The following is a 12,196-nucleotide window of genomic DNA, read 5'->3' as shown; positions in this document are numbered from 1 at the left end:
GGTATGGAACAGTGATCATACTGTAACCAAAATGGGGTGTCCTGTGGTTACAGGTGAGCCCAGGAGTACCAGAGGTGGAAAATCAGCCTCCTGTAGGCACCAGCCCTGGTCTGGAGCCTGAGGGCAGCAGTGTGCCCCCCCGGCCTGAGGAAGCAGATGAGACCTGGGACTCAAAGGAAGACAAAATTCACAATGCTGAGAACATCCAGCCAGGGGAGCAGAAGTATGAGTATAAGTCAGGTATGCTGAGGGAAAAGTTGAGAAGGGTTGTATATTCTTGCCAGGCCCCTAGGAGACCAGTGTATATGATTGGTTCATCTTGTCTTCCTCGTAGATCAGTGGAAGCCTCTAAACCTTGAGGAGAAAAAGCGTTATGACCGTGAGTTCCTGCTTGGCTTTCAGTTCATCTTTGCCAGTATGCAGAAGCCAGAGGGATTGCCCCATATCAGCGATGTGGTGTTGGATAAGGTTGGTAGGCTTGAGGGGGAGGGTCAGTTTGGGCTGGCGGGCTTGCTGGGGGAGGTGCCTGAGGTCCTGAGAGAGTAGTCAAGAGCCATAACTGTTTCTCATGCCTTCTGCATCCTCTTCACAGGCCAACAAAACACCACTACGGCCACTGGACCCCGCTAGACTTCAAGGCATAAATTGCGGCCCAGACTTCACTCCTTCCTTTGCCAACCTTGGCCGACCAGCCCTTAGCAACCGTGGGCCCCCAAGGGGTGGGCCAGGTGGGGAGCTGCCCCGAGGGCCGGTGAGTGGGACTGGCTAGAGGGACAGATGGTCAAGGGGGTTTGGGGGATGGCTCCCTTGTCTTGTTGAGAGATGGGGAGAAAACTGCCCTGGAGATGCGTGGTGGCAGTGTCACAGGTTGTGCTGATTGGCTCTGTGTCTTCACTTGTTCTTGCCCCTTGCTTAGCAGGCTGGTCTGGGACCCCGGCGCTCTCAGCAGGGCCCCCGAAAGGAACCACGCAAGATCATTGCCACGGTGTTAATGACTGAAGATATAAAGTTGAACAAAGCAGAGAAAGCCTGGAAACCCAGCAGCAAGCGGACAGCTGCTGATAAGGATCGAGGGGAAGAAGATGCTGATGGCAGCAAAACCCAGGTACTGACAAGTGCTGTTTTTGGTCTCCAATTTTTCTTTTCAAGATCTGCCCTCTGAGCCAACTTTGCCCTCTCTGTTTCTGTTCTTTTGTTTGTTTGTTTGTTTAAATGTTTATCTGTCTTGAGAGAGAGAGAGAGGGAGAGTGCATGTGCATATGGGGAGGGGCAGAGAGAAAGGGAGACCGAGAGAATCCCAAGCAGGCTCCTCACGGAAAGTGGAGAGCTCGACGTGGAGCTCTGTCTCATGAACTGTGAGATCAGACCTGAGCTGAAATCAAGAGTCAGATGCCTAACCGACTGAGCCACCCAGCTGCTCCTGTTTCTGTCATTCTTATCACTAGTGTCTACCTGAGTCCCTACCACCCTCTACTGTTCCTCCCAGCGACCTCTGTTCTTCTGAGAACCTCACTGGATCCTGTGTCTTCTCTGTCCCCTCTGCCAGGACCTGTTCCGCAGGGTGCGCTCCATACTGAATAAGCTGACACCCCAGATGTTCCAGCAGCTGATGAAGCAGGTGACACAGCTGGCCATCGACACTGAGGAACGCCTCAAAGGGGTCATTGACCTCATCTTCGAGAAGGCCATTTCAGAGCCCAACTTCTCTGTGGCCTATGCCAACATGTGCCGCTGCCTCATGGCGGTTAGTTTCCACTGTTACTAAACCTTGTGGTCTAGTTCCCTACTTCTCTTCCTGAGACTCCTTGAGTCCAGCTTCTTGGTTCTCTTCCAGCCTGTGCCGTTGATGGCAGCCAGAAGGAGGCAGATTGGGGACCAGAGGTCTTCCTGGGTTAGGTAGTTAAAGACTCTTGGAGGGCCTTCCCACTTGGGACCAGTGTAAATGTGACATTCTCTTTGACATACAGCTGAAAGTGCCCACTACAGAAAAGCCAACAGTGACTGTGAACTTCCGAAAACTGTTGTTGAATCGATGTCAGAAGGAGTTTGAGAAAGACAAAGATGATGATGAGGTTTTTGAGAAGAAGCAAAAAGAAATGGATGAAGCTGCTACGGTGAGAGAAAACCCACCAACCCACTGTCCATCCGGTTGCTACTCTGCTATAGAATTGGGGGTGGGAATAAGGGAGGGGTGGGGGTTCATGGTGTTTTGGAGGTTTCTCTGCCTTAAGGCATGAGTAGTTGCTGCTACGTTTAGGAATCCAAATGCAGTGGAGGAGAGACGTTTTAGCCCAGTGGCTGGGTACCTTTTTGATGGATGTCTATCCTATAACTGGCAGGCAGAAGAACGAGGACGCCTGAAGGAAGAGTTGGAAGAGGCTCGAGACATAGCCCGGCGGCGCTCTTTAGGGAATATCAAGTTTATTGGGGAGTTGTTTAAGCTGAAGATGTTAACGGAGGCAATAATGCATGACTGTGTGGTTAAACTACTTAAGAACCATGATGAAGAGTCTCTTGAATGCCTTTGTCGTCTGCTCACTACCATTGGCAAAGATCTGGACTTTGAAAAAGCCAAGGTAGGGGTCCTGGGATGTGGAAGGGACGACAGACCCCTTGTTGGGCTGTCATGTGTGGGCCACTGAGCCACAATGATGGAGCTGAAGGTCTGAGGAGGGGCCAGGCCTACAGTTGGAGGTGAGGTATTACAAGTTCCTGACCTGATGCCTTTGCTTCTTCCTAGCCCCGGATGGATCAGTATTTCAACCAGATGGAAAAAATCATTAAGGAAAAGAAGACTTCATCCCGAATCCGCTTTATGCTGCAAGACGTGCTGGATCTGCGACGGGTGTGTGTCCTCTCCTTCCCACTGCTGGTCTGCTTCCTGTACCCCACAGTCCCCAGTTCCCAGCACGGCTTTGTCTGGCCATCTGATGTAATTACTTTGTGACTGGCCTTCTCTACCCACAGAGCAATTGGGTGCCACGCCGTGGGGACCAGGGTCCCAAGACCATTGACCAGATCCACAAGGAGGCTGAGATGGAGGAACACTGGGAACATGTAAAAGTGCAGCAGCTAATGGCCAAGGGCAGCGACAAGCGTCGGGGTGGCCCTCCAGGCCCACCTATTAGTGAGTTTGAGGCTCAGATTAAGGAGGGGGCAGAGTAAGGGGTTAAGCTTTCCGTTGATGACTTCTTGTTAGTGCCACGTGTCTGGGCCACTGAGACCATGTGATGGAACTGAGGATCTGAGGAAGGGAGGCTGGGCTGGCCCCAGGTGATATGGCTGCTAGGAGTTACTCATTATTGCAATATGCTCTCTTCTTTGTCCCAGGCCGAGGCCTCCCACTTGTGGATGATGGTGGCTGGAACACAGTCCCCATCAGCAAGGGCAGCCGCCCTATTGACACCTCACGGCTCACCAAGATCACGAAGGTAGGGGTGTGTGTATTGGAGGGAGGGGTGGTGGTCATGGGAGGGTGAAGAGGGATCAAACAGACATTGAGCATAGGTTTGGATCTCAGTCCCCTCATTTTCTGAGGTTGGGAAGGCGACGGCTGAATTTTCCCTCTTAGACTATCTAGTTAGATTGCTAGTGACAGGGCTGCCAGCTCTAGCAGGGGTTGTATTCACATCCGTCTGGGCCAGTGTCAGCAAACACCCAGCAAATCTGGCCCATTCCTTGCTTCTCTGCATTTCACAGCTAAGAAATGGCCTTCGTGTTTTTTTAACGGTTGAGAAAAATAAAGCGGGTATTATGTAATATGAAATTATTCAAAATGTAAATTTCAGTATCCGTGGTTTTATTGGGATATAACTATTCTCATTTCCCTGAAGTATTGTGCATGACTGCTTTTGTGCTACAGTGGCCGAGTGGAGTAGTTGAAATAGAAACTATATGGCCTACAAAGCCTAAAATATTTACTATTTGGCCTTTTACAGGAAAAGTTTCCCCTGGTCTAGGCAATTTGCTACCTTGTGGCTGCGGGCTTTGGCCAGATTAGACTCATGACTCCACTCCCCTTTCCTTCCTCAGCCCGGCTCCATTGATTCTAACAACCAGCTCTTTGCACCTGGTGGGCGATTGAGCTGGGGCAAGGGCAGCAGTGGAGGCTCAGGAGCCAAGCCCTCTGATGCAGGTATGGAGGCCGTTGTAAAGAGCTGGGTGGCTATTCTCTCTTGAGGGCAGAGCGTTGTCTATATGGGAGGCGTATGTTTGGGGCTGGGGAATAAACTGTGTTCTTGTCGGGACTAGGACCAAGTGTCCTAAACAGTAGGAGATAGAATGGAAGACAGTAGCAAGAGATTCTGATCCGGGCTTTTTGCCTTCCCAGCATCAGAAGCTGCTCGTCCAGCTACTAGTACCTTGAACCGCTTCTCAGCCCTTCAACAAGCAGTACCTACAGAAAATACAGATAGCAGACGTGTGGTACAGAGGTGAGGTTTCCTGGATGTTTTTCTTCTTTATGCTGTGAGAGTGCTGTGGTTGGACTTTGGTGGTTGCTATAGGAATCCTCACACCTGTAATGCTCAGAACCTCTGGCTAGATGGGGCACATTCCTGACGCCAGGAACTAGGCCCTGCAGTTGCTCAGCATGTTGGATAGTTAATACAAGAGAGCAGCTAGGCATATAGGTGAGAGGTGATGTGCCTGCTTTTTTCTCCAGGAGTAGCTTGAGCCGGGAAAGAGGTGAGAAAGCCGGGGACCGGGGAGACCGCCTAGAGCGGAGTGAACGGGGAAGTGAGCGTGGAGACCGGCTCGATCGCTCTCGGACACCTGCCACCAAGCGGAGCTTCAGCAAGGAAGTGGAAGAACGGAGTAGAGAGCGGCCCTCCCAGCCTGAGGGACTGCGCAAGGCAGCTAGCCTCACGGAGGATCGGGACCGTGGGCGGGATGCTGGTAAGGGGCTGGAAGAGGAAGGGAAGGGTATGTTTGGGACTAGGCAGTCCCCAGACCGTCTTCAGAGCTCTGGGCCCTTCTTTCTAGGAAAATTAGAACTGAAGTCCTCAATCTGTTTTTTCCCTTTCAGTGAAGCGAGAAGCCACCTTGCCCCCGGTGAGCCCCCCAAAGGCTGCACTCTCTGAGGAAGAGCTGGAAAAGAAATCCAAAGCCATTATCGAAGAATATCTCCATCTCAATGACATGAAGGTAGGCATTGGGAGGGGTCTGAGTGACAGCAGAGTGGGCAGGGAAGGACGTGTGTGGACAGGCATGGAATATGGGGTCTGGACCAGACGGTGACTGCCCTCTCCCTCCTGCCCCGCACACCTGCAGGAGGCAGTGCAGTGCGTACAGGAGCTGGCCTCACCCTCCCTGCTCTTCATCTTTGTGCGGCATGGCATCGAGTCAACACTGGAGCGCAGCACTATCGCTCGTGAGCATATGGGGCGGCTGCTGCACCAGCTGCTCTTTGCCGGGCACCTCTCCACTGCTCAGTACTACCAAGGGTATGCCTTCTTAGGGCCTCCTATATTTCCATACCCACAGACTTCCCTCCTTTATAGGACCCATGGAACCTTGGAGTTCCTCAACTGTCCTAGTTAACAAATCTTTTGGCAGGGATATAGGGGTGTACCATGTAAGGACTGAAGTGTGGCTTTAGCTTGAGATAATTGCCTCGTGCCTAGGAAGTGCTCCCCAGGGGCTCCACAGTTGATCCTTTAACAATGCCGTGATGCCCCAGATGGAGGGTGGGAGGTCTGGCTGGTCTTTCCTAGAAGGCCCTGACTTTGAATTCATTTCATCTGCAGTTTGTATGAAATCCTAGAATTGGCTGAAGACATGGAAATTGACATCCCCCATGTGTGGCTCTACCTAGCAGAACTCATAACGCCCATTCTGCAGGAAGGTGGAGTACCTATGGGGGAACTGTTCAGGTAAGCCCCTTGAGTGGGATTCAAGAGAGGTAAAGACAGAGTTGGGGAGGGGAGAGGAGGGACGTATGGCAAGTTTGATGCCTGGGTTTAGGGAGGGATGGGGTAGTGTGTTGAGAGGGCTTTGGAGGCTATCAACACTCCCTGTAATTTTCTTGTAGGGAGATTACAAAACCTCTGAGACCCATGGGCAAAGCTGCTTCTCTGTTGCTGGAGATCCTGGGGCTTCTATGTAAAAGCATGGTGAGTGAGAGCCTTTTGGGGGTGATGTGTCAGGACTTCCCTTCCCACCATCCGGTTTTGGCTCCTTGCTGTGACCCTGAAACCTCATGGTCCTTTGGTGGGATGGGGTTAATGGTGATGGTAGTTGTGTGTTGGTACCTGGGAGAGGAAATGTTGAGACTGGCACTGACCAGTTCCTGTTGAGTTCTCGCCAAGGCTGGAGGAGAATGGGAATCTAAGACCCGAAGCCCTTGATTGATTGATTGATTGATTGATTGATTTGTTCAGCTAGCATTCTTTTTTTTTTTTTAATTTTTTTTTTTCTTTTAATGTTTGTTTATCTTTGAGAGAGAGACAGAGTGTGAGCAGGGGCGGGGCAGAGTGAGACGGAGACACAGAATCCGAAGCAGGCTCCAGGCTCTGAGCTGTCAGCACAGAGCCTAACGTGGGGCTCGAACTCACGAACTGAACCGTGAGATCATGGCTTGAGCTGAGGTCAGTTGCCCAACCAACTGAGCCACCCAGGCGCCCCGGTTAAGCTAGCATTCTTTAAAAACATTTACTAATCACATACTAGGCACTGGAGATACCACTGTGAATAAAACATAGGAAACCAGCTGGAAGAGAAAAGTAAGAAATGACAGCTTAATAAAAACAGTGTTAAGTAAAGCGTGAAATAAAATAGTCAAAATGGAGTGTCTTGAGTACTGTGAGGTTGGTAATGTTCATGACAGAAAGCCTTTCCAGAAGGGCGCTGGGACTGCTTTGTGAAAGTTAAGTGGTGACTATAAAATGTCATAGTGGAGAGATGGGAAAGGCAAGTTGGGCAGGGTACTCTGGTAGTGAGAGCTGGGAAGGGCGCTTTTAAGAGTTTAGCTTCCCAGGGCTCCTGGGTGGCTCAGTCGATTAAGCTTTCGACTTCAACTTCGGCTCAGGTCATGACCTCACGGTTTGTGAGTTTGAGCCCAGCTCAGGCTCTGTGCTGATGGCTCAGAGCCTGGAGCCTGCTTCGGGTTCTGTGTCTCCTCTCTCTGCCCCGCCTCCTGCTCGCACTCTCTTTCTCTCAAAAATAAATAAACATTAAAAAAAAAAAAAAAAGTCTAGCTCCCCTGGGACCTGGACAAATGACACTTTAGTGGAAAGGACTTGCTCTTTCAGCGTCCTATTAATCCTTTTGGGTAGAAATGTGTAGCAGGGTAGTTTGTGTTTAAAAAAGAGAGAAAAGTACTTTGAACTACCACGTTCATTAAATCTGGTGTATTAGGTTATAGGATGTGTTATTCATGCACTGTTAATAAAGAAAAAAACTTATGGTCATTTGTTTAAATGTAATATATCAATTGTGAGGCAGTTCAATTTTAGTGGTGTTGGAGGCAATTCAATTTTAGTGGTGTTGGAATGAGTATCTTTAAAATTGGTGAAGTATAATAGTCTTATTTAGGATTAATGTCATCATTTTGAGTGTCGGTTATTTTAAGAGTAATGTCTTCAGAATGCCTTGTTCCCTAACAGAAAATGGGCTCAGACTATTGTTTATGTGAGGATTTCTGATTTGCCTTGGGGGCTGTGGGAGGGATAGATCTGTATCTAAAATTTTCTGGACTTAATAACTAAAAAGGCATATTTGTTAGAAGTTGTCCTCTCCCATGAGCGTTTGGTAAGTTGGAATAATGGAAAACTAAGCAATTTTAGAAAAAGAAACACCAAGGAATGTAGAAGTCTGGGATGAGGTATTTGGATTTGGTTGTTTACCTTTTTCAGTAAAGGTGGTCTTGTGAAAGCTAATTGATGTCTTTCATAGAGGCTGTTAGGCTATTCTCCCCACCGCACCCTACCCCCCGCCTCCGTTTCCTAGCACTGTGGTAGATGAGTTCTTGTGTCTTTGGGTGGTAGTACCAGTCTGTAGGCATGGAGAGACTGTGCCTGTTGGTATCTCTGTAACAATTTGAACCCTTAGGCACCTAATGGGCTTTCAGTAAATATTTGCTAGATGACATTTGTGGAACTAGGTCTTAGAGGGAGAGAGGGTTACTGAATTGGTCTTACATTTTCTAGGGTCCCAAAAAGGTGGGGATGCTGTGGCGAGAAGCTGGACTCAGCTGGAAAGAATTTCTACCTGAAGGCCAGGACGTCAGTGCGTTTGTCGCTGAACAGGTTTGCGGCTGGAGTTAGGTTAATTCTAGCATTTGGGACTGGCCATTCGTCTCCCTCTTCCCTCAGCGACTCACATGGTATACTTACCTCCTATTTGGGTCTTTTCCTTTGTAGAAGGTGGAGTATACCTTGGGCGAGGAGTCTGAAGCCCCCGGCCAGAGGATGCTCTCCTCTGAGGAGCTGAGCAAACAGTTGGAGAAGCTGCTGAAGGAGGGCAGCAGTAACCAACGGGTGTTTGACTGGATAGAGGTATGTGTCTCCTGGATATTGGGAGAGAGGCATACAGGAGAGGCAGTTTTTGGTGTGCGGGTAGGGACAGAATTCAGAACATATAGGCCATTTGTTTCTCTTCTGCACAGGCCAACCTGAGTGAGCAGCAGGTAGCATCCAACACACTAGTTCGGGCCCTCATGACAGCTGTCTGCTATTCTGCAATTATCTGTAAGAGGAGCCAGGGAGATGGAGGGGCAAGGGTGGGCCCAGCAGATGGAGGGAGGAAGGTTTTGGTCTTTGCCTCCTAGTTGTGGACTGGACCAGGCTGAGGGTGCATTGTTCTGCTTAACCCCGTCTTTCTTCCTGTAGTTGAGACGCCCCTCCGAGTGGATGTCGCGGTGCTGAAAGCTCGAGCGAAACTGCTACAGAAATACTTATGTGATGAACAGAAGGAGTTGCAAGCGCTCTACGCCCTCCAGGCCCTTGTAGTGACCTTAGAACAGCCCGCCAGTAAGAGCCGGGCTGCAGGGGTGGGGTGGAGGAGCTGCCAGAGAACAGGAGGCAGTAATTGCAAAGGGTCTCAACCCAAGAAAGGGGGCTGGTCATAGGAGAGCAAAATGCCCTGGTGATTGATTCCTTCCCCCTGCACTGCTTATTTCTTTGCCTACAAATGGAAGAAGTTAGACTCATCGTGAAGATTACTTGACTACTGTTCTGTGCCAGGAGCATGGAGGTGAAAAGTGATAACAATTTCTAAATACTGAGTGCTCTGGCGTCCTGGCATGGGGTTGAGATGATTTTCTTTTTTTGCCTTATTTAATCTTCACAACTACTGTTTAAGGCCGATGCTGCTATCCCCTTTTTCTTATTGGGAGACTGAGGCTTAGGTTAATATGCCTGAGATTATGCATTCAGCAGATAGGTATGTGCCAGAGCACTGGGACATTGGCAGTGATAAAGTCCAGTACAGTTCTGTGTTGGCATAGAGTAACACAGTGGTGATGAGTGTTGGAAGATGGGTCCTGTGGGGTCCTCTCTGGGGACACCTAGTCTAAAGGATAATGAGTGGGAAGTGACAAATGGTAGCTAAATGACCAGTTGGAGGGGGAGATTTGAAGGAACTGTGTGTGTAAAGGAAGACCCTGAGGCAGAAAGTACTTGACACAAAGTAAGAGAACTGTTCAAGAAAGGCCAGTATGGGCGAGCACAGCAGCCAGTCGTATGTGAGACAAGATGGGGCTGGAGAGATGGATGTTGGCTAGGTCATGCAGGGCTGTCTAAGCCTTGGGACAAGTTTTGGCCTTCAGCCTAAGGACAGGAAAAGGCTTTGTGAAATTTTAGTTTTTAGCTCATCCGGGCCTTTGGTAGGAAGAATGGTTTGGAATGGGTTAAGTGTGAACATGGCAAGAGCAGCAAATTAGGAGTGGGTTGTGTTGCTGGTGGCAGTGAAGCTGGGAGGGGTGTAACTACAGTTAAGACATAACACTGGCCTACGTATGACTCCCAGGATGCTTTGAGTGAGGTGATAGTGTGGTATACCATTCACTCTGGGGGTTGGGAACACTGGGTCAAGTTGATTTTGGTCATAATTGGGTTTGTGGTCCCTGGGTGGGGGTGATCAGAGATGTCAGGTAGACAGTTGAGTATGGGAATTCATTTGGAGAGGAAGAGGTCAGGGTTGGTGGCTGAATCTGTGAGAAGCTGACACAGGGCAACACATGTGCAAGTCCTCAGAGGATATGGGATTGCCCAAGGGAGAGCAATGAGAATATGGGGTAGAGCCTTGAGGAAGTAGAGGACCCACAGGGAGGGACCAGAGGAGGACAGGGCCCTGTGAACAAAGGACAAAGTAATTTTAAGAGGGGGAAGTGGTCAGTAATGCTAGATGCTGCTTGAGAGTTCCATAGGAGCAGAGCTGACAGTTTAGGGCCTTTGGAGTATAAAAACATGGAGGCCGCTCTGGCATAAACAGTATTTAGTAGAGCAGGGGACACTCTGGATTGGAAAGGACTGAGGAATACTTGAGTGAGATAGGAAAAAAGGAAAACAGCAAGTGTAGACAAAGTGTTTAATGTCTTGTCCAAAGACAAAAATCTTTTGTTTGACTGTAAGAGATTGTGGTTGTGATGGAGGCCTTTTGTGTTTAGATGGGAGAAACTTGGGTTTGAAGATACAGGGCAGAGTGGATGTGTAGGGTCCCCAGGGTGGGATGCACTGGATTTGGAGCACAAGTTTGGGACGAATGCTATGCTGCCATAGGATGGGGCTGGGGGGCTGTCCACGGGTGGTGGTTGTGGATTTGAGGGTGTGTGCGCCCTGAGGAACATCCTGGTTTGCAGCTTCTCATAGATGGCTGTCAGCGTTTCACCCAGGCCTGGACTCTAGAACCTATGCTTTATTTCTTTATTCAGAAGAAATGTTTCCCTACTTGGCCTCCATTTGCTTTTGGAAAGATTGGCAGTACAGTATGGGGAATGGGACAGGTTGTGTTCAGGCCTGATAGGACAAGCGCTCGGGAGGGCTTCACTAGAAGCCAGGTTGGGGAGAAAGAGGGTCAGAGGAAGGGGTGCTGGAGTTGAACCTAAAAGAATTCATTAGGAAGGTGACAAGAGAAAGATGATCCTGGCAAAGGATGTGGCACACGTAAAAATGTCAAGGCTAGAGAGGATGTGTATGTTCAGATGTATGGAAAATAAGGGGAAATGGGGATCCACAGTTTGTCAGAATCTGTAATGGTGGCCAGTGAATGTTCCAGGTTATAAACCCTTGACTTTGGTGAGTGATATATCTGGGACTTTTGTGATTCCCAAATTTAGGAGTACCAATTCTGTATATAGTTTTCCTCATTAAATATATCATGAATGGAGAAGCTGCCAAGGTAAGGCAGGTTTGTAAGGTTCTGCCGTGATTTGTTCCTGTGCGTGCAGCAGTCTTAGATCGTAAAGTAAGATTAACACCTTGTTAGAGACCTACCTAGTCACTCTCATCAATGGTCAGACACACAAACGTCAAGGATGATGGGTCAGGGCCTTGATTTTTAACAGTGGAGCTTGGGAGTGGGTTGGGTGGTTGTGAGCAGCACTCTTTAACTGCTGTCTTGCCTGCTTGCAGACCTGCTTCGGATGTTCTTTGATGCGCTGTATGACGAGGACGTGGTGAAAGAGGATGCCTTCTACAGCTGGGAGAGTAGCAAGGACCCCGCTGAGCAACAGGGCAAGGGCGTAGCCCTTAAATCCGTCACAGCCTTCTTCAAGTGGCTTCGTGAAGCGGAGGAGGAGGAGTCTGACCACAACTGAGGGCGGGTGGGGCCGGGGACTTGGAGCCCCATGGACACTCGGATGACCCGGCCAGCCGCCCGGACTGCAGGGGGGGCGGCAGCAGCGGCGGTGGCAGTGGGTGCCTGTAGTGCGATGTGTCTGAGCTAATAAAATGGCTGAAGAGGCAGGATGGCGTGGGGCTGCCTGGGGCCCCCCTCCAGGATGCTGCCAGGTGTCCCTCTCCTCCCCCTGGGGCACAGAGATATATTATATATAAAGTCTTGAAATTTGGTGTGTCTTGGGGGGGGGCACCACCGCCTGCCCCTGGGGTCCTTTTTTATTTTCTGAAAATCACTCATGGGACTGCCGTCCTCGCTGCTGGGGGCATATGCCCCAGCCCCTGCACCACCCCTGCTGCTGCCTGGGCAGGGGGAAGGGGGGGGCACGGTGCCTGTAATTATTAAATATGAATTCAATTAA

The 12,196-nt window shown here is 49.8% G+C and overlaps 1 protein-coding gene and 2 non-coding genes across 14 annotated transcripts in view; all 3 read left to right on the top strand.

Annotated features, from left to right (window-relative positions):
- Positions 1–12,196, top strand: part of EIF4G1 (eukaryotic translation initiation factor 4 gamma 1) — a 19,436-nt gene extending 7,240 nt beyond the window's left edge. For 8 of the 12 annotated variants that reach the window (XM_045502740.1, XM_045502738.1, XM_045502736.1 and 5 more), the window contains 22 exons: positions 54–240; positions 335–468; positions 593–751; positions 917–1,105; positions 1,547–1,744; positions 1,968–2,114; positions 2,340–2,576; positions 2,741–2,845; positions 2,968–3,127; positions 3,331–3,431; positions 4,033–4,135; positions 4,331–4,433; positions 4,664–4,896; positions 5,027–5,145; positions 5,272–5,444; positions 5,748–5,873; positions 6,032–6,113; positions 8,148–8,246; positions 8,361–8,495; positions 8,606–8,687; positions 8,829–8,969; positions 11,571–12,196. In XM_045502740.1, coding sequence (XP_045358696.1) covers positions 54–240; positions 335–468; positions 593–751; positions 917–1,105; positions 1,547–1,744; positions 1,968–2,114; positions 2,340–2,576; positions 2,741–2,845; positions 2,968–3,127; positions 3,331–3,431; positions 4,033–4,135; positions 4,331–4,433; positions 4,664–4,896; positions 5,027–5,145; positions 5,272–5,444; positions 5,748–5,873; positions 6,032–6,113; positions 8,148–8,246; positions 8,361–8,495; positions 8,606–8,687; positions 8,829–8,969; positions 11,571–11,755 — 3,198 coding nt within the window. In that variant the 3' untranslated portion in view covers positions 11,756–12,196. The remainder of the gene's footprint in view (positions 1–53; positions 241–334; positions 469–592; positions 752–916; positions 1,106–1,546; positions 1,745–1,967; positions 2,115–2,339; positions 2,577–2,740; positions 2,846–2,967; positions 3,128–3,330; positions 3,432–4,032; positions 4,136–4,330; positions 4,434–4,663; positions 4,897–5,026; positions 5,146–5,271; positions 5,445–5,747; positions 5,874–6,031; positions 6,114–8,147; positions 8,247–8,360; positions 8,496–8,605; positions 8,688–8,828; positions 8,970–11,570) is intronic. The other 4 variants (XM_045502739.1, XM_045502735.1, XM_045502733.1 and 1 more) reach the window with 1 other exon arrangement.
- Positions 2,610–2,673, top strand: LOC123576306. The gene has a single exon (XR_006701313.1). It is a non-coding gene; the product is annotated as a small nucleolar RNA SNORD66 (small nucleolar RNA).
- On the top strand, positions 3,177–3,252 carry LOC123576304. Its single transcript, XR_006701311.1, has one exon. It is a non-coding gene; the product is annotated as a small nucleolar RNA SNORD66 (small nucleolar RNA).

Source organism: Leopardus geoffroyi, chromosome C2 (genome assembly GCF_018350155.1).
Source record: "Leopardus geoffroyi isolate Oge1 chromosome C2, O.geoffroyi_Oge1_pat1.0, whole genome shotgun sequence".
Taxonomy (NCBI): domain Eukaryota; kingdom Metazoa; phylum Chordata; class Mammalia; order Carnivora; family Felidae; genus Leopardus; species Leopardus geoffroyi.
This window is presented reverse-complemented; position numbering and strand designations above follow the sequence as displayed.